This window comes from Delphinapterus leucas, chromosome 10 (genome assembly GCF_059928025.1).
Source record: "Delphinapterus leucas isolate spDelLeu-1000000601 "Yukka" chromosome 10, BTC_Dleu_Yukka2, whole genome shotgun sequence".
NCBI lineage: Eukaryota > Metazoa > Chordata > Mammalia > Artiodactyla > Monodontidae > Delphinapterus > Delphinapterus leucas.
In genome coordinates this window covers 5,203,911-5,225,053 of record NC_143138.1, presented here as the reverse complement: position 1 = coordinate 5,225,053, position 21,143 = coordinate 5,203,911, and the positions used below count along the sequence as shown (strand labels likewise).

The 21,143-nt window shown below is 43.7% G+C and overlaps 1 protein-coding gene across 4 annotated transcripts in view; it reads right to left on the bottom strand.

Annotated features, from left to right (window-relative positions):
• Position 1: 1 nt before the first annotated feature.
• Positions 2-21,143, bottom strand: part of RIOK1 (RIO kinase 1) — a 32,117-nt gene continuing 10,975 nt past the window's right edge. For 2 of the 4 annotated variants that reach the window (XM_089918269.1, XM_089918268.1), the window contains 11 exons: positions 20,294-20,406; positions 20,102-20,182; positions 18,942-19,028; positions 18,390-18,527; positions 17,871-17,974; positions 17,547-17,653; positions 14,788-14,853; positions 13,662-13,781; positions 12,795-12,848; positions 10,774-10,941; positions 3-9,702 (listed from right to left, as the gene is read on the bottom strand). In XM_089918269.1, the coding sequence (XP_089774395.1) occupies positions 9,592-9,702; positions 10,774-10,941; positions 12,795-12,848; positions 13,662-13,781; positions 14,788-14,853; positions 17,547-17,653; positions 17,871-17,974; positions 18,390-18,527; positions 18,942-19,028; positions 20,102-20,182; positions 20,294-20,406 (1,149 nt within the window). In that variant the 3' untranslated portion in view covers positions 3-9,591. Of the gene's footprint in view, positions 9,703-10,772; positions 10,942-12,794; positions 12,849-13,635; positions 13,782-14,787; positions 14,854-17,546; positions 17,654-17,870; positions 17,975-18,389; positions 18,528-18,941; positions 19,029-20,101; positions 20,183-20,293; positions 20,407-21,143 lie in introns of those variants that run through there. The other 2 variants (XM_022586610.3, XM_022586611.3) reach the window with 2 other exon arrangements.

The window sequence follows — 21,143 nt, the reverse complement described above, 5'->3', positions numbered from 1 at the left end:
GTGGGATCTTCCCGGACCAGGGCTCGAACCCGTGTCCCCTGCCTTGGCAGGCGGATTCTTAACCACTGCGCCACCAGGGAAGTCCTGATGTCTCCTTTTACTTGTTTATTTTTAAAAAGCCCTATTGTCCCTCATACACCGTATATACGATCTGTATTTAAGCCAATTAGAATGGCAATTTTGCCCTCAGAAATAATATATTTTTGAATGTGAAATATTAAAACTCTCTTGTAGAAGAAGGGTTGAGATAGATTCTGGGGAACATCTTGCTCATTCCTTCCTTTGTATGTTGCTGTGTCCTATACACCACATATTCACATATGTCATTTAAAATTTTCTACCCCACAAGAAAAGTAAACATAGGTGAAATTAATTCTAATTTATTTTATTTGACCCAATACATGCAGAATATTATTATTCCAACAAGTAATCACTATCAAAAAAATTACAAAGTTACTTTATATATATATATATATATATATATATATATATAATTTTCATACTAAGTCTTCAAAATCCGGTGTGTATTTGACACTCAGTCCAGACTAGCACCATTGCAAAAACTTAACCGTCACATGTGGCCCGTGGATACCACGTGGAAAGTGCAGCTCAAGAACGATCACAGGCTTCATCTCCCCAATGTCATCGTTTCATAGATGAGGAAACTGAGGCCCAGAAAGATGAAGTGAGCGTCACAAGTTAATAACAGGTCAGATTTCCAGTCTAAGGCTCTTTAGGAGTCTTTTTGTGTGTAGTTGATATTCTTTGCTTCAAGTATGTGTCTAATTTTAAAGGAAAACGAACAACTCCTGATTAAATGAATTACAACTTCTAGGAAATGTTATTGAGGAGCTCTTTCTTCAGGAGCTCTTGCGAAGGATTAATTTAAACATCAACCACCAAACATGCACCTGCTGTCATAAGGATCCATTCATTTAATCCTTTAAGGAGAAGATAAAGACATGAACTTGACTAGTCTTATGCCTCCTGTGCAATCAATAGTCCACGGGCCATTCCTGCAGCTCGCAGGACATTAATAAGAACTTAGGCAAATATCTCCCTCCAGAGGAGCAAAAATTATTGCAGGACAATGAACAGAATTCCCATCGTTAAATTCAAACGGCACATGGTAAAGAAAATAAAATTGCCTTATGAGACTATGATACAGGTAAAAAGCAAACCTGGCCTGTGGGATATAACTGGCACCTTAAACACACTTATTGTATTTTAATAACCAAACTGTTTTAAGAGATGTAATTCTAACCTGGTCCTTTGGCCTCTGAAGGGCCTTTTCTAAATCACTGATATGCTACTTTTTTTTTCACTCTGTCAGTTGCTTTATTAATTTTATATAAAGCCAGAAATCATAATCACAAATAGATAACACACAATGTGCAGCATCCATGAGAAAAACTTCTTTGAGCACGAAATTTGAGGCCTTTGGGCATCCTGATAAAACCACAGCACTTTGTTTAGCAATACCCAGGACTCCTGTAAAACACAATTTTTTTTTTTTAACAATCAATGGCTGTTATTTATTTGCCCTCACACGTGCTTTATTTTTCATTCTGTATTCCTCTTCAAGCCTTCATCTGAGACCCCTTTCCTTCTCTCTGAAAGTTATTTTTCGTTTTTCCATGCCATGCCTCGTAGCTTGCGGGATGTTAGCTCCCCGACCAGGGATTAAACCCGGGCCCTGGCAGAGAAAGAGCCGAGTCCCAACCACTGGATGGCCAGGGAAGTCCCAAAAATACCTATTGGCAACTCCTTTCAATAAGAGTCATCTGTGCTACACGTTTTTGTTTTTTTTTAATTATTTATTATTTTTTATACTTATTTTTGGCTGCATTGGGTCTTCGTTGCTGCGCGCGGGCTTTTCTCTAGTTGTGGTGAGCGGGGGCTACTCTTCGTTGCGGTGCACGGGCTTCTCATTGCAGTGGCTTCTCCCATTGCGGAGCATGGGCTCCAGGCTCGCGGGCTCCAGAGCACAGGCTCAGCAGTTGTGGCACATGGGCTTAGTTGCTCTGCGGCATGTGGGATCCTCCTGGACCAGGGCTCGAACCCGTGTCTCCTGCATTGGCAGGCGGATTCTTAACCACTGAGCCGCCAGGGAAGTCCATGCTACACGTTTTAAAATAATAGAATTGTAAAGGAGAAATTTGATGGCTATCTGGTCCAATTGCCGCAATCCACAGACGAGAAATCTTCCCCCAACAGCAAGTGCCTTATCCATTCCTGCAACTTGCCCCGGCTAGCCTTGACCACGTTCACGTGCCCAGCAGCAGGAGGGAGGCTCCCAACATCACCGCCAATATTGGTATCATCTACTGAAAAACCAGGTTGGGCCAGACCAAGCACCTACTGACAATCATGCCCACCCCTGGGGCTGAGGTCCTGTTTTATGCCCTGTTGATTGTGCTTCACTGTGGGAGTTGGTCAGCTTCTCAAGGAAGCAGAGGCCTAGTTCAAACTCAGAACCATCCCTTGAGGAGGAGGTCAAGATGGTGGAGTAGGAAGTGGAGCCCACCTCCCCCCACAAATACATCAAAAATACATCTGTTGGGGTTTCCCTGGTGGCGCAGTGGTTGAGAGTCCGCCTGCCGATGCAGGGGACACGGGTTCGTGCCCGGTCCGGGAAGATCCCGCATGCCGCGGGAGCGGCTGTGCCCGTGAGCCATGGCCGCTGAGCCTGTGCGTCCCGAGCCCGTGCTCCACAACGGGAGAGGCCACAACAATGAGAGGCCCGCGTACCGCAAAAAGAAAAAAAAAAAAAAAAAAAAAACTGTATCTGGAACAGTTCTCACAGACCACCACCAGAACCACCTCTTAAGATCAACTTGTTTTCAAAACTTTCAGTCCATATTTGGGAAGAGTTGGCAAAATGCGTGACGTAAGCCTAGGCTTCTATCAGGTCTCCCATTCTCCCACATTATGGTGATTTGGGATTGAAGAACTCATCGGTCAATGCACTGTTGCCCAAGCACTTTGGATAACAGTCAAACGGTCTCACGTGGTCAAAGTCAAAACAACAATCCAGTTTAAAATGCACCCGTTCCATTGGCTGGAGAGCTGCACTGATGCCGAGGGTCTGAGGACAGAAGGCTGTGCAGGGGCAGCGCTGTAGCCCCCAGGCGTAGGTCGGTCACCTTACAGTGGGCACCCCCGGTCACTGAAGGGAGGGCTAGAGGGCACAAGTCAATGCACATCAACCTCTAGTCTTCATTTTTATCCTCATGGGGTGGTGGTGGTGTGTGTATCCAATTGATGTCACAGCTCCACCTTTAAAAACACAACGTATTATTCCCTTAAATATTTATTGAGCATTTACGGTATTTTAGACACAATTCTAGGTGCTGGGATACAAGACTGAACCAAGATAAAAATCCCTGCCCCTGTGGAGCTTACATTCTAGGAAGAGGTTGGGAGGTGAGGGAAGACACACAATACGTATGAGAAAACTCAGCATGTAAGTACAGGCAGAGCTCGGACATACCGTGGGCTCGGCTACAGACCACCAAATAAAGCGAGTAGCGCCATAAAGCAAGTCACATGGATTTTCTGGTTTCCCAGTGCATAAAAAAGTGATGTTTTACACTAGACTGTAGTCTATAAGTGTGCAATAGCATTGTGTCTAAAAAAAGTGATTAAACAATCCTTTATTGCTAAAAGAAGTTAACCATCATCTGAGTTATCAGCGAGATGTAATCTTTTTGCTGGTAGACGGTTTCAAAGATTTTGAGAACTATCAAAATATGTAACACAGAGTCACAAAGTGAGCAAATGCTGTTGGAAAAATGGCCCAGACAGACGTGATCAACAGAGGGTTGCCACAAACCTTCAATTTGTAAAAACCGCAATTATCTGTGAAGCGCAATAAAACGAGGTCTACCTGTAAGTTAGTTAGAGGCGCTTTCGAAAAACTACGCAAAGCCAAGGTAATAAGGTGTGTAGGGGCCTTAGTTAAGGGGGCAGACTGCAAATCCAGACAGAGTGGTTAGGACAGGTCACTGAGAAGGTGACGTATGTTAAAACAAGGGTCAGGCTTGGCAGCACTAAAACTTCTGTCAGCATTTGTTCAATACACAAGTTCTCGAACTGCCTTCACATTCAAGTGACATTTCAAGTGACATTGCCGAGCTGGGCCAGTACCAGAAGCCATCACAGTTCTACCCTAGGCCGACTTCTTTGGCCCAGATGATTAAACCTTGATGCCTGGGCAAAAAAAGTTACTTAAGAATAACGAGTAAAATAAAGATATAGATACTCGTGTAATACGGTAACTACTATGTGACAAGCCCTGTTTTAAGTACTTAATATATTTACTTTGACTCAGTAAAAAAAAAAACACCCTTTTTTCTTACAGAAATTGTTACAGAGAGAGGAGTATAATAAATCCCTACATACCCCTTCCTCTGCTTTAGCAACTTCTGACCTCCTGCTATTTCTGCTGCATCCACCACTTTCCTTTAGGAGTTGGTCAAGGATGGAGAATTTTGAAACAGTCGCAGGCTTTCTATCCATCCCACCCATAAAGACGTCAGTCCATACTCTGAGAGAACCACTTTTAAATATAATGCCACTATCACATCCAGTAAAATGAACAATCCCGTACTATCATATAACACCTCCTCCATTTTTAGTTTTCCCTATTTGTCTAAAAAGAAAGCCCCAAACAGTCCATCTTTTTGCAGTTGGTTTGATCTAATCAGGATCCAAGTGAAATCCACAGCATTGGGAAATATGTCTCTCAGACCTCGTTATCATAGCTCTCCCTCTTCTTTCTCCCCCTTATTCTGAGTCCGGTTGACTATGTTCTCCCAGCATCATTTACCCTGTCCCTGTGAGCTGTATACTTTGTAAACTGCTAATTATAGCTGGCGGCCACAGGGGTTGAGGTTCAACGCTTCTGGGGGGAGGCAAGATACTTTCTAGGTTCTGTGAACCTCTTTTCACATCACTGCAGGAACACCAAGGGGTCGGACTGTTCCATCTTGAATGACTGAGTCCAGGTTCACCAACCTGATCCAGCCCTTGCCAAGCTCCCCGTAGCTCTCCTGTGTCCTTCACAGTAACTCCACGAGGCAGGCCCTACTCTTTATCTCCATGTGCTTGTGGCATTTGCCTACTTAACGGGGTCAGGTCCTCAGACCCAGAAGCATCCAACCCCACAACGGGGCTTTTCCTACTCTGCTCGATCCTGAAACACTCCCCCCAGTGCCGTCTGGAACCCACGTGGGGTCAGACACCAGCAAGAAACCTCGTATCCTCAACGTCTTCTCTGAGGGTTCCCCTCTCCTTGCCCCATTTAAACCCTGGCTCTCCGGAGGGCACTGACGTCGTCCGACACCACTCACCTCCCCACTACATTACAGGCGTCCGCGTCACCTCTCTCCCAGCCCACTGAAGATTCAGGCATGTCACTCACTGACACTCTAAAACTAGGCCCTGTCCTAACACAGATGGTTCTTCCAAAACCCTGGCCTCAGTTCCTTGACCTAAGCCTCTGATGCTCCCCTGTGCAGCCACTCAAGCCCACGGCTGTAGTGCAGTTGCTACCCTCAAGGGCAACCCCCATGCATACTTTAAACAGCCCATCCTCTGCCTGCCCGCCTCTCCAGATGCTGCACTGGGACCCCAAGGACCCACCACTTTTTCACTGACAAGCTTAGGACTCCAAGGTAGCTATGCAGAAAATGTGTAAAGGTTAAAATTTCACCCCGAGATGATTAAGTTGCTCGGCCTTAAAATTATTAAGGTGCGTTGATAAGAGGGGTAGAAAGCTCTCAGAGAGCTAGAAATAGCTGTGCTCACACACAGATGATGTGCCCTTGCCATTCTGGGAAAAAAGGAGAAAGAAAGGATTTTGTGGGTGTGTGGCTATTCCAGGCGGTACGAGGGCCACCTCCTCACGATCGCGGCCTGCCAGCAGTCAAAGCAGGATGTGGAGTGACACAGAAAATGAAGGAAAGCCAAAAAGCAAAAATTCCGCGAGTTCAAGTCTTCATTCTCCAAGTTCAAGCCCAGAGGTTCCCACAGCACCACCAACCGTGACTAAGATCTCTGGAGAACACAGACGCAAGAAAGGTACCTTTTCCTTTGGAAACTAGCTTAAATGATTTCAGACACAACACTGTAATTTCCCCTGGAGCACTAATAAAAGCCCTGATGTCCAAGGTAACACAAACCCAAAGGATATGGAAGTTAAGAACTCCAACCAAGGGCTTCCCTGGTGGCGCAGTGGTTGAGAGTCCGCCTGCCGATGCAAGGGACACGGGTTCGTGCCCCGGTCCGGGAAGATCCCACGTGCCGCGGAGCAGCTGGGCCCGTGAGCCATGGCTGCTGAGCCTGCGCGTCCGGAGCCTGTGCTCCACAACGGGAGAGGCCGCAACAGTGAGAGGCCCGTGTACTGCAAAAAAAACCCCAAAAAACAAAAAAAAACCCCAAAAACTCCAACCAAAATGGATTAGGAATGTAATAACCTAATCCAATTCAAGAGACAGAACATGGAGAGCTCTTGTTTTATGATCACCAAAGGTTGAAAATCTTAGCCATTTGATGTGGTCACAGGAAATCTTCACAGGAGACCATACATACCTTGACCATACCAGCAGACCATACCTGCTGATTCATGCGACCCTTTCATCATCAAAAAGTAAACCCCAGAAGTCAAAGTCAAGCTCTGAATGAATGTTCCTGGTCTTTACTTATATGTGTATAAACAACTAAAAATTAGAAAATCTGTCAAGCTCTTGAAAACCAAAAGGATTTTTAGAAATGTCAACATTCAGAGTCCATGACATTTGAGATGTCCTTCAAGTGAATTTTTACCAGCTTCTAGAAGAACATCTTCATCTCTTCATTTTGAGCCAAAAGGTGAATGAAATCATAGCCACAAAACAGGATAGGCCTGCAACCAAGAAACAAGCTGCTTGCACAGAATTCAGCAGAAACCCATGAAAAGGAGAGCTCTTCTCCAACAAGTCTTAGTACCAAACTACAAAGTTCTTCAACCGATTGAGTCCGTCTTCATCAAGGAGTAGAGAAAGCTAAAGAAAAAGTGATGTCAGCCCCAAACGTGGATTCGCATTTGATCAGACCCAGGCAGCCAGCTGCCACTGTGCCCACCTCTTCACTCCAAGGCCAGGCTCAAATGCTGCAGCTCCTGGGCCAGGGAAAGTTCTGTTCCTAAACTGCTTCATCAAAGGAAGAATAAGTAGAGGCGCAGAGGAAATAGCTGTGATTTTGTGCTTCAACGAAATCAACCAGATTCCTCACAGTAAACTTTAGAAACACCTGCATTTTTGAAGGGATTAGAAAATCAACAAAATAGGACAGAAAACCAGATACATCAATAACCGACAAAATGATGTCCCAGCCTTTGGATCAAGAGACCCCAAAGCTCACCTCTCCAAATGGAAAGTCACTGCACAACCAATAATCCAGGGACACTAAAACCTGTCAAGTGCTCAAAATTCTATTGCAGTCAAAGCCAGAAAGTAGCCCTGTTAAGTTTGCCTACAAAGAGGCTCCTCCAGACCTCCTGGCAAGAAACAAACAAGGCAAACGGTTTCAGACCAGTTTGGCAAGAATGCTACGAGTGGTTCCCACTCAGCCACAGCTACAGTCCAGAACCCAGACGGGGAAACAGCCACATGAGCAAGCTGTCAGAAAAAGGTTCCTCAAATTAGAATCCCCCACAGTCCCAAATCCCGGCACGTCACAAGCCACTTCCTCCCGGTAGCAGGTAATGAGTGTCCGTCCTGCCGACACCACTTTTGCCCAGTGAAACTGAATCCAAGCCTAGTGATTGCATTCGATTCACCAAAGATGGCACTGCGGAGCCCGACAACCTGATTCAAACACGCCTGGCTGGAGGTAAGACCCAACCCATGAGAGAACCGGGGGGTCCTGAAGATGAATCCCCCAAGGTGTACTGGATTGCTCAGCCTCCTTTTTAGTTTTCTCTTTGGTTGTGTTAACTGTAGAATATTTTAGAGGACATACAATTGTGTTTCACTGAAACTATACTTCATATTTTGAACTTGTTTCAAGTCAGGAAGAGAGGCTATTATGAACGTAATAAATTTGACTTAAAACTTTAAAAGCTCAATTGACCCCACCCCCCCTTCAATAACCCACAGATTCTCAAACAAGCAGGTGCAAGCTTCAGTTTAAGGGAAACTAGGTTTATCTATGGAAATTGCCTTTGATTCAAGGACTAAAATCGGCATTTCTCATGGCACATCCAGTTCACCGTGCCTGCTTTACCTAGAATCCAACCGCTTCTCTCCATGTCTACTGCTACCATCCTGGACCGAGCCTCCGTCACCTGTCATGTGGGTACCACAGTACATACCCAGCCGCCTGCCCATCCTCACCCATCTCCTAGTCCATTTTCCCTGGAAGCCAAAGGGATCGCGACCCTTTCAAAACAGAAGTCAGATTACACCATTCCTCTGCTCAAACCCTTCCAGGCACATACCAGCACCTGATCTACTTCCCCCCGTGGTTATGATGCTCTAGCTCCCTGTTTCTGGAACATTTCAGACACACTTCTGCCTCGGGGCCTTTGCACTTGCTGTTTGCTTTGCCTGGAATGCTCTTCTCTCCCGATATGCACATGACTCACATCCTTCAAATATTTGCCCAAATATGGCCTCTCAGCGTGGCCTGTTTTAAACCTGCGCTCTCCCACCGCCCCAGGCATTCTCTTCTCTACATTATTTCTTCCCCTCTCCTGGAATATATCACCTGCTGATAGACTACTTTTTACTTATTTTAATGCCTTGTCTTCCTATTAAAACGCAAACCAGCTGAAGGTAGTAACTTTTGTCTGCTTTATCCAGTAGACCCGCCCCTCCCTCAATAACCCACTGACTCAAACAAGCAGGTGCAAGCTTCGGTTTAAGGGAAACTAGGTTTATCTATGGAAATTGCTTTTGATTTACTGCTGTATCCCTCGCACCTAAAATACTCAAATATTTGATGAATGAATGAACAGATCTCATAGTTGAATGTGAAATAGCTTATAAACTAGGAGGTCCTAGCTCAAAAAAGAATATGAAAGATGAAGAGTAACTTATTGTAAATAATCATCAATATACATAGGACAAAGTTGTGATGAACGATTATATCAACGACTGAATTCTCTAAATCAATGAAACCCCCTTTTATAGAAACCGTGGCCTTATGATCAAATGATTTCAGATGGGTCTTTGGCACATTACAAACAAAGCAAAAACAATTTGCCCAAGTTTGTCCAAAGTGCCTTTACATAACTGCTCAATACATTTAAACAGTTACGATGCTTCAAAAACCAAACTGCAGGAGAAAATATATACAAAAGTAAAATTGTATAAAGTTCTTATTAAAATAGTAGCTTAAACAATCCTCTATCAATACCATAAAGAGCTAGGGACTAGACCTAGACACTAGAGCTTAGAGCTGTTTACATAATTACATGAAAACACGTGAATCTGTCCACGAGGACACTGCAGTAATAACCATTCAGTTAAAATCAATAACCCATCCTCCAGATGCAGCTCAGAGAGCAGGTGATGGGAAATCACTGTATATCATACAGTTCTGGTTCTATTTGCCCCTTTTCGTCTTGGCTGTCTTCTCCTTTCTTTTTTTCACATGTTTAGGAACTTTGTTTTTTCTTTTCTCTCTCTGGGCTTCCTTGACCATCTTTTTTCTTTCCTGTAAAAACAAAAACAAAAAGTAAAAAAATTTGCAAATTTAATTCATTCTGAGTATTCATATTATTACAACTAAATTTTTTAACAAATTAATTAATTAATTTATTTATTTTTGGCTGCGTTGGGTCTTTGTTGCTGCGTGCGGGCTTTCTCTAGTTGTGGTGAGCGGGGGCTACTCTTCATTGCGGTGTGCGGGCTTCTCACTGCAGTGGCTTCTCCTGTTGCAGAGCACGGGCTCTAGGTGTGTGGGCTCCAGTAGTTGTGGCACATGGACTCTAGAGCACAGGCTCAGTAGTTGTGGCGCACGGGCTTAGCTGCTCTGCGGCATGTGGGATCTTCGCGGACCAGGGCTCGAACCCGTGTCCCCTGCATTGGCGCAGGTGGATTCTTAACCACTGTGCCACCAGGGAAGCCCCAGAACTAAATTTTAAAATATATGTAAAAAGGTAAAAAGTGAGCATCACAGAAAAAAAATTGAAAATGATAATGGTTTCATGGTAGAATTTGGGATGAAAATTATCTTTAAGGTTTCTTAATAGAAATTTGAAGAGAGCCAAAGAGAACGTGTGCTAGGGAGTTGGGTATGTCTCTCAGAAGTCTTGGAACCCTCACTCTATAAGGTTTAAAGGATCAGGCTAAGACTAAAGAGTAACAGCCATCATGGATTGTTTCATCAGTAGCGTCTCTTGTATCCACGGCCAGGAGTGGAAGAAACAGAGATTCTGGAAACAGGGAGCTGGGCTGTAACGCCCCTGAAATGGTTTTTTGGTATTTCACCATGGGGCAACTCCAGCATCATTTGTTCTTCAAGTGCATGACAATCACTTCTCATCAATGCACTGAAACTAGTGTGCCCTCTCTCTAGGCAGTGCCCAAGGAGCTTTTAGTAGAAGCCCAATCTCTAGCTGATGTTACCACCAAAAGCAAAGTTCACGCTTGGGAACTAAAACTTCAGGTGGAGGGACTTACTGACCAATGTGTTCAGCAACTATGATCCAGATATCTGAGCAGAGAGCCTTGAGGGGCTGTGCTGTCGTACTGACAAACAAGGGAATCTAAGTTTGTGGCTAACCTTTTTATCAACTTCAAGGTCAGCGGTGGGCTTTCTGGAGCAGGCGTTGTCTCCCTGGTCTTCAGAGTCTGTGTCAGAACACTGAGAGCTTCTGGCATCTTCTGAATCAGAACAAGTCTTTTCCTTAACTCGACTTTCCTTAATTTGATTTTCTAGGAGTGCAGGGACCTTGAAAATATCAGAGGACCATGTTATTCTAAACCAGTCAGTTATCTATTGGTATTAAATGTGTTAAGGCCAAAAATCAGATTTCAGCCTTACAGACAGACTTTGAAAAATGACATCCTGTATTGAAACATCAAAACAATGGAATCAACATCAGGGAGGACGCCTCAAGGAGCCGTTCCCGGACGGCTCAAGGACGTACCCAAACACAGGGACTGGGGCTTCACTGGGTGACCTAGATCAACAACAGGACCGCTCTACCTCCTGCAGGAAATCAGGAGGGTCGAGCTGGGATTTGGAAAGAGGCGAAATACACATAGAAGTAAAAAGTGAAGTTATTTGGATAACTTCACAGTGGATTTCCTACGAATTAAATTTCATTTAACACTTGTTAATCCAATCAAGAGGGAACACAATATTTAAACAAGAGAAACATTCATTTTTCCCCTGAAATTTAGCAGTTTTTAAAATAATTAATTAATTAAATTTTTGGCCACGTTGGGTCTTTGTTGCGGTGCACGGACTTCTTATTGCGGTGGCTTCTCTTGTTGTACAGCACAGGCTCTAGGCGCAGAGGCTTCAGTAGTTGTGGCACACGGGCTCAGTAGTTGTGGCTCACGGGCTCTAGAGCGCAGGCTCAGTAGTTGTGGCGCATGGGCTTAGTTGCTCTGTGGCATGTGGGATCTTCGCGGACCAGGGCTCGAACCCATGTCCCCTGCATTGGCAGGCGGATTCTTAACCACTGCGCCACCAGAGAAGTCCAAATTTAGCAGTTTTTAAAGCAGGAGGAAGCATTTTTAAAACCACGAGGTTTTCTTTTCATAAGGAAAAAAACAGATCTTTAAAAGGCGATTGTACAGAAAGGCTTTCCAGCCAGTTATAGCACAATCTTCCTGCTCTGGAATTCAAAGCACACCTACCCCATCACACCTGCTGCATAAAACCCAGAATTCTCCTAGTCCAATTCTTCCCACCAAAAAAACACACTCAATTTTCAGAATGTAAACCGTGATCCTTCATATTCAAGCCTTTCATTAAGAATATGAAAAGAAGTGGGACTTCCCTGGTGGCCCAGTGATTAAGAATCCGCCTTCCAATGCAGGGGACGTGGGTTCAATCCCTGGTCAGGGGACTAAGATCACACATGCCGCGGAGCAACTAAGCCCACGTGCCACAACTGCTGAGTTCACGCGCCTCAACTAGAGAGCCCACATGCCGCAAACTACAGAGCCCACGCTCCCTGGAGCCCACGCCACAGCAAAAGACCCCACATGCTGCAACTAAGACCTGACGCGGCCAAATCAATCAATCAATCGACTATTTTTTTTTTAAAAAAGAATATTAAAAGAAGTAAGAACTACCTTTATTATTGCTTAAATAAGAATCAATCCCTGCCGTTTGAAATTGTAAGACAAAACAAAGTTGCTTTAAGAAGAAAACACTACAGGAATCCGCACTGGGAGACAGCATGGCTAGCCCTTCAACAGCCTGTGCGCTGGGATGAGACCAGACCTCACTGTTGCTTTAAGTTGGTTGTAGAAACATCAACAAGCACATGGTTATTTGTTAATAACTTCACAAATGAAGAACATGATACAAAAAGAATCGATGCCTCAGCTACAATAACAGAGCAATTCAGGGGCAGAATGAAGAATAAACCACGCATTTCCACATTTCAGTCTCATGGTTAAGAAGAATGAACATAAAAAGGGCATTTCTGAAAATGCCCATGGACTTTGGAAGCATCTGTCCTAGTAACATCACACCACTTGTTAATTCAATAATACCTGACATGAAATTTTATATCCTTTGAAAGAGTTTTCAAGTAAATGAACAGTAACACATGTTCTGCATACCTTCTGAACTCCTGACAAATCCTTCTTCAGTCCCGTGACAGTTTGGTATAGAATCTTGAAACCAAAAAGAAAAAAACAAGAATCAACATAAAACTGGACACGGAAGTACACGGCAATACTAAGAAAGAACACTGTGGTCTAAATGATACCTTGTGTGATTATCTTATGGGACACAGAGAGTGTGTAGCATGGGTGTGGTTCTCACCCACAGGCACAGCGGGCGTCAGCAGACTCTGGCCCACAGGTCAAATCTGACCTGCGGCCTGGTGGTTTGTAAGGATAAACAGTTGCAATCAATTTGATGGCAGAAAGCCCTAACTCTGAATCTCAACTAAATGTAATGTTTTCTCCTCCCCGCCAAATAACTCCATTCTTCTCTCATTAGTAGACCTGTATCATGAAAAGTTGTGTGTTTTCAATTATTATTAAAGTATTTTTAATTTCATCAAAAATTTGGGGGAAGTTTTTTCTCTCTTGTTATATAACAACCCACATAATAGCCTCAGTTTTGCTTCTTGGCCTGCGAAGCCTTAAATATTTACTATCCGGCCCTTAAGCAGAAAAAAATTTTCCAGACTCTGAAACACGTATGTTAGTGGAGCTAGTATAATAACCATTTATAGTCTAGACTTCTATACAAATCTTCCTTTTCCTGCAATTACAGTCTGTTGGACTCATTCAAGTGTGTCATTTCCTTTCACAAAGACCAGGGGATTGATTCCCTTTACAAGCAATGTGCGCAGAGGGTTTGCTAATGTGAAGGGAATGAGCCGTCGCGCTAGCTTAGAGGCCGACACTCAAGACGGCAGGTCTGGGCCGGCAGCTTCCGCGGTGAGCTTACTTGCTGAAGACAAACCAGCGACTCACGTTGTCCTGCTGGGCATTCATGGCCATGTCCTCTTCCTTCAATTTCATCATTATATCCATATCCCTCTCATAATTCTTCACTTCATTCAAGGTTCTAGGAATATAAGCTCGCTTAAACACCTAACAGACGCAGAGGAAAAGTACAATGGAGACTTATTCACATACTTCTCCCGTGCACGCAGCATCCTCACCCCATCAAGTCACAGAGGAACTTATCACCATCGTCACCCTCAGCTCTGATATACGGTTACCCTTAGAATAACACTTCTCTCCCCTCGTCTGTATTCCATAAAGCCTTTCTGATGGGAGAGAAAGGAGTTGCCGTGAGCAAGCACGCCCTGGCTATGCCTAACAAAGGAAGGGGTTCTTTCATGGGAGCATCATCTACCCTGCGCCACAGCTGATGTGTATCGGGTATCTTATATTCACCCATCACACCACACACGATAGCTGTGAGAATTATTATTATTTTTTAAAAGCCTACTATGGATCACCTTCACAAAAAAATATACTGACTCCCAAGATTTTAAAAAAGTCTTCCTTTTTACCAAACATGAGTCTTTAAAATCTACAGTGTTACTGAAAGCAACATTTAAATCGCTTAAAAATTCACATTAGCGGGCTTCCCTGGTGGTGCAGTGGTTGAGAGTCTGCCTGCCGATGCAGGGGACACGGGTTCGTGCCCCGGTCTGGGAAGATCCCACATGCCATGGAGCGGCTGGGCCCGTGAGCCGCTGAGCCTGCGCGTCTGGAGCCTGTGCTCCGCAACGGGAGAGGCCACAACAGTGAGAGGCCCGCGTACCGGGGGGAAAAAAAAAAAAAAAAATTCACATCAGCAAACTAAAACAGGCTCTTCCTTCTTGAATCACGTCCCCCAAGGGGTTCTGTAAAAATGTTCTCCACGCAGGACGAGGGGCTAACAGGTCACTGAGTGGAAGGATGTAATGGGATGTAAGTTACACAACCTCGTGCAGCTGAATCGTGTAACACGTTATGTCTCAAGGAAATATCATCATTTAAAAAAACTGCTTATCTATTAAAATTAAGATCATGCCCCAGCAATATAAAAAAAAAGACCTCAAGACACAAGTGTTTCCTAAGTCAGTAAACAGATAATACATCTTACCTCTTCGTCCACATGATCTTGGCTGGACCTTTCCTCCTTGGTCCTTTGAGATGCTATTTCCATGGCCTTGGAAAGAAAACAAAAATCACTTTCCTTTACATTCAACCCACATCCATTCCCCAATTTTAGTGGAAAGCTGTTCTAGCCTCTCTGGGTACAGCCCTTCACCCTCCGTGTCCTCCAGTGGTACAGGTTAGCTCTCCATGGTAGAACTCACCAAAAAGGCTGTCATCGAACCCAGAGCTTAACAGTATAAATCAAACTCATCTAGCCTCAGGGCATCCCTAGACTCTTCCTCAAGAGTAATACTGTTTTGACTAATTTTTAAACGATTAACAAAAATATTTATTAAAGGAAAACTGACACCGAAAGCAAGAACCCTTCCTCAATTCTTGAGCTGTCCACGAAGGGGCTCACAGAGGAGCGGGAGGGCCCGCTCACCTTGAGTCCACGGCTCTAACGCCGCCGCACGACAGAGCCCCAAAGGAGGCTCTTTGAGCAAACAATGACTGACACTAAGAAGGTGACAAAGATTCTATAGATTCTTTTGGCTTGTAAAACTTAAGATTTGTTCTCTAACCTATTTAGAATACACAGAGGAAAGCAATCAACAGTGGTACTAGAGTTTTTTAAGTTCACACATTAAAATTAGTGCTAAAGAGTTTAAGAAGGGGGCTTCCCTGGTGGCGCAGTGGTTGAGAATCTGCCTGCCAATGCAGGGGACACGGGTTCGAGCCCTGGTCTGGGAAGATCCCACATGCCGTGGAGCAACTAGGCCTGTGAGCCACAACTACTAAGCCTGCGCGTCTGGAGCCTGTGCTCGAGGCCGCGGTAGTGAGAGGCCTGCGCATCGTGATGAAGAGTGGCCCTCGCTTGCCGCAACTAGAGAAAGCCCTCGCGCAGAAACGAAGACCCAACACAGCAAAAATAAAATAGTAAATAAATAATAAATAAATTTTTAAAAATTATATAAAAAGAAAGTTATGTTTAAAAAAAAAAGAGTTTAAGAATAAAAGTGATGTGATATTTACTTATTCAATTAACGTGATTATTTCCTCTGTGCCAGGTACTGAGTAGCTACCAGTGATACAGAGTAAAATCTTGTCCCTTAAGAGTTCATAGCCTAGCAGAGGGTGACAAAATTAAAAAGAACTTAATGTGATAAGCAGGATACAGTGTGACTACGTCTGTTACAGAGTTAGATAATATAGAAAATATACCTATGGAAACAATGATTTCTGCCTGATTTCTCCTCGAGAGCTTTCTGAATTGAGCTTTGAAGTTCCCTAGGCAGAGCAAGACGAGGAAAGGTAGAAATGGGAAGGCGTTCCAGGGAAAGGGGAGAGTGTGAAAAGGTGGGATGAACCTGAACACCTGTTCAGGGGCCATGTGTTCAGTATTCTACGATTGAGAGGCAACAAAAGCAAAAACAGATAAGCTGGACATCAAAACTAAAAACCTCTGTGCATCCAAGGGTGTGGTCAACAGAGTGAAAAGGCAGCCCATGGAACGGGAAAAAAACATCTGAAAATCATATATCAGACAAGGGGTTAATAATCTCCTAAATATATAAAGAACTTCTATAATTCAACAACAACAAAAAAATCTAATTAAAAAATGGGCAGACCTGAATAGACATTCCAAAGACATACAAATGGCCAACAAGCACATGAAAAGATGCTCAACATCACTAATCATTAGGAAAATGTCAATCAAAATTGCAAGACCCCACCTCCCACCCATCAGCTACTCAAAAAAAACCAAAAAATAAAACCAGAAGATGACGAGTGTTGGTGAGGATGTAAGAACGTGGAGAAACTGGAACCCAGGCAGCCTGCTGGTGACAGTGTAAAACGGCGCAGCCACTAGGGAAAACGGTATGGCGGTTCCTCAAAAACTAAAAGTAGAATGACCATATTATCCAGCAATCCCACTTGCATGTATACACCCAAAAGAACTGAAAGCAGGGTCTTGAAGAGATATTTGCACACCCATGTTCACAGCAGCGTTATTCACAACAGCCAAAATGTGGACACAACCCAAGTACACATCAAGGGATGAACAGATAAACAAAATGTGGTCTATACACACAATGGAAGATTATTCAACCTTCAAAAGGAAGGAAATGCGGTGCCATGCTACACCACGGATGAACCTTTAGGGCATTACGCTCAGTGAAATAAGTCAGCCAAAAAAAGACAAATACTGTACGATTCCACTTATACGAGGTACCTAGAGTAGGTGTCATACACGTAAAGCAGAAGGGGCTTGGGAAAGGGAGGGACTGTGAGTTAAGTGTTTAACGGGGACAGAATTTGTTTTACAAGATGCAAAAGGTTCCACGGATGGATGGTGGTAATGGACACACAACAGTGTACTTAATGCCACTGAACCACACACTTAAAAATGGTCAAAATGGTAAATTTTATGCTGTGTGTATTTTACCACAATTTTAAAAGTTCTGTGATGCAAAAAGGCCTCTGAGAAACAAGGGAAAGGAATTAATGACCCAAAGCTAACAGGTTTCTTACTATACATTCACAAATTTGACAGCCTGTGTATCTTGCTGACGGTTAAAGTCAAGAAACCTGGCTTTACCAACGGCTTTTTACTACAGCTTGATTCCCCACCTGTGAAATGAGGAGACAGTCTCTGGAAGCTGTCATGATGAATAAAAGTCATGCCTAATAGCCCTGAGTCCCTCAGAAGTGCAATCGCTACCGCTATTGTCTGTTCCTCCCGTGCTGGCCCCACCTCACCTTTGCCAGATACGCGTCCACGTTCTCGTGTGTAACTGATGGATCCGTGACGAATTCAAAGAGCTCTCGCACAGTCATCACGGCGACCCCGTGCTTCAGAAAGAAACCTGTCACGGGAAGACATTCGTGAGAGCTTTGCGAGGGAAGAGGTTGTTAATCCAACCCCTTCATAGAAAAACAAACAGATAAAAATACCCCATGACCCACACTGGTGTCGGTATCACTGCATCAAACGATTTAGTGCTAAGATTCTCTATCAACGGTTTACCAGAGTGAAAAGCACCGGCGCAAACAAGTTGGGGGAAAATCCCAGTGTCCACTCACTGTTGACGTTGGCGCAGTCCTTCCTCAAGAACTCCAAGGCATGCGGGTGGTCATGCTCCACGGACTGAGAAACGTCAATGAGGCACACGCCTCCGCCCTGGTACCTGCGGGCCAGGCGCGCCGGGGGTGAGCTGCACGCTGCCTCCAGGCTGGCATGAGGGCCGGGCACGCGGGGCTAGGGCGCACCGCGGCTCGCCCACACTCTCGTTTAAACATTTCTACTTTAGTAGCAATGGAAATAACTAATAAAATGAATGAGGTGGGTAAGAAGAGCCACTTTGACTAACAAGAGATGAAAACTGAGAAAATTTCCCAAGTCCTTTAGCTCTGCTAACGATCAGAGTGGTCAATTCTGTGACTAAGGCCACCAAAGGCAGGGAACACATCCTATCCTGTGACCCTGTGGAAGCCAGCTCTACAACTGGGGAATTTAGCAGGACTTCTTGGACGGGGATTTAGTTCATTTCCCCAAAGGACACGAGGTGACTGCTGGGAGGTGCACGTGGGCCACACACTCACAGCATGTTGAATTCACTGAGATCCGCGTGCACGAGCCTGGCGTCCTGGTACATTCGCCTCATGTACTCGATCACCTGCGCATACAACTCCCGAGCCTTGGATTCTGATAACTGGACGTTTTTCAAGAGCGGCGCTGGCCTTGAACAAAAATAAAGTGAACAACTCAGATAAACGGACCCAGAACAAGTCTTCTTGCTTCCTAACATTGTTACCCGTTATTTTCTTCTACCAGTCATCACTGAACAATGTGCTTCGCTCCAGAGATACGGTTCTATCAATAAAAAGCTGTCCACAAACAGATGCTTTTCCAGCTGACTGTATGAGACATTCCCCAAAAAACAAGGTGAGCTTTGTTATTCTGAAGCATTTTGGGACTTAAAAACAGTAGAACAAATTAGTGACCCTATGCACTAATAGAGTGGGAAAGATTCATTAAAAATATTACAAGACGCAAGGAGCTATTTAAATGGGAAATATTCATATGTTGGATAATTCAAAGCTCTTAAAAATACAGTTCTGGGCGTGTAATTATTAGGCGTCCTACACACTCACATGTCGTCTTTGCCAATGAAACTCATGACGAGAACATGACTTCGCAGCAGGATAGGTTCTGGGCACGGGATCTCTGCTGTGTTTAGCCTGTGATATGAAAACAGATAAACGAAAAGCTGAAACAAGTCATCTAAAGCACCTAATCTAAAACAACTTACAACAGCTGCAGTGCACAAGACTAGCAGTGCCGTGAGGAAACAGCACCCAGGCCTCTCGACCGTATTATTTTATTTCACAAACTCTAAGGCACCCGTGATTTTAAGCGGCACCGTTAACGCGTCACCAAGAATGGCAAAACACCAGCAATTCAACTAGGACATCCCATAGCCTCCATGGCATAGTTCGATGCCAGAGATGTCAAACTGTGAAGAAACGGGCGCCTTAGAACCGATGAAATACAGCAGATATGTCTGCAATTATCTTTTGAGTTGATCAGTGTCAACAATGATGAATAAAAATAGTGAACTCATAGCCAGTCGCAAACTGAGCGTAAGGAGATTTCAGAAGGACTTTCAAAACAAGTGACCTTTGCTGAATACTACTACAATATCCAACGTATGGCACCTATGTATAGCATATAAAAAGTTAAAAGATATTTGAAAGGGAGAAAAAAACCCTTCCAATTTAAAACTTCAATTGAGGAAACTTGATCTCAGATGCCTTTACTTGATACAAAGGTGCCAATGCAAACAAAGAATATAGAAATGTGTCCAAAATGGGACTGAAGAAGAGGAAACTACGATAAAGAGCTTAGGGCCTAACAAAATTGCCTAAAACTCCAACACCTATAAAAAAAAATGACACGTTATTCTCACCACCTGATTGTGTCACTTCCCTGCTTCAAATCCTGTAACGGCTCTTTATCATCCTCAGTATGAATTCTAAACCTTTTCACACGGCTCCCAAGGCTTTTCACATGACCCAGCCTTGCAGAATAAATGTAAGTCGGGGCACAATTCTCCTGTAATGGGTTCGTAAAACAGGAGAGAGAAGGTAGCTCCTATTCGCTTGGGGATGCGTTTCCTCTGCTCACCTCTGCAGATCTAACGGAGCTCTGCAAGACCCTATCTTTGGACTGAACCACACCAGGACCTGCTGGGAGGAAAGCTCTGAGGCTGACATGCAGACACAGCACCGACACACCCCCCCCGGACAGTCACCTGATTAAGTTCCGCATTTCCTTTTCTGCCCACGTTTTCACCATTTTTCTGGGGTTGCCTTTACAGTAGCCATGACGAAACCTTGAATGAGAAAAATATTTGCTATTTCAATCATTCCATTATTCTAGTTTTTATTTTTAGGATACAGAAAGCAAGTCACCTGGGGAAGAAAAAAAAGAACCCTGAGCTCACCTGAATTCCCCACTGACATACTTATCCCGGTCTTTGAACACCAAAATAGAAGTTTTATAAATTTTGATTGCTCTGCTCTCTCCGTTTGCTGTGCGAGCATGATATACATTAGCCTATTTTAAGTCAAAAACAAAGAAACTTAAGTTTGTGTTAAATAGCTATAAGTAGTATTTTACTTTTGCAATCTATTTGAGTCTATCCTCAAAGGTTAAAAAAAAAAAAGTCAAGTGAACCGAAATTCTGTGCATAAGGAACTGAAACTCTGTGCATAAGGAACACCATCCTCTTTTGAATATGTGAATTAAAATATAAAACATCACACCAAAAGGTACAGTAAGTATACCTCCAACTTGCATGTATAGCAAAGGCCAATTTAAACACACGTGAGGACAGACACAGAAAACAAACTTACGGTTACCAAAGGGGAAAGGTGGGGAAGAGGGGGATAAATTAGGAATTTGGGATTAACAGATACACACTACCTATATATAAAACAGATACCCAACAAGGACCTACTGTAGAGCACAGGGAACTCTACTTGATATTTTTAATACCCTATATGGGAAAAGAAACTGAAAAAGTATATATATAAAAATATATATAAATATATGTGTGTGTGTGTGTGTGTATATATAACTGAATCACTCTGCTGTACACCTGAAACTAGGACAACACTGAAAATCAACTATACTTCAATAAAAAATAAATTGAAAAAATATGTCTTCAAATTAAATAAATATACACATACATACATACACGTGAGAAGTGGTTTCAAACATTTCTGTATTTCAAGTACGTGGAAAATATCTGAAGACATTCTTACATCTCATGATTTGTAAAGTGAATTTTA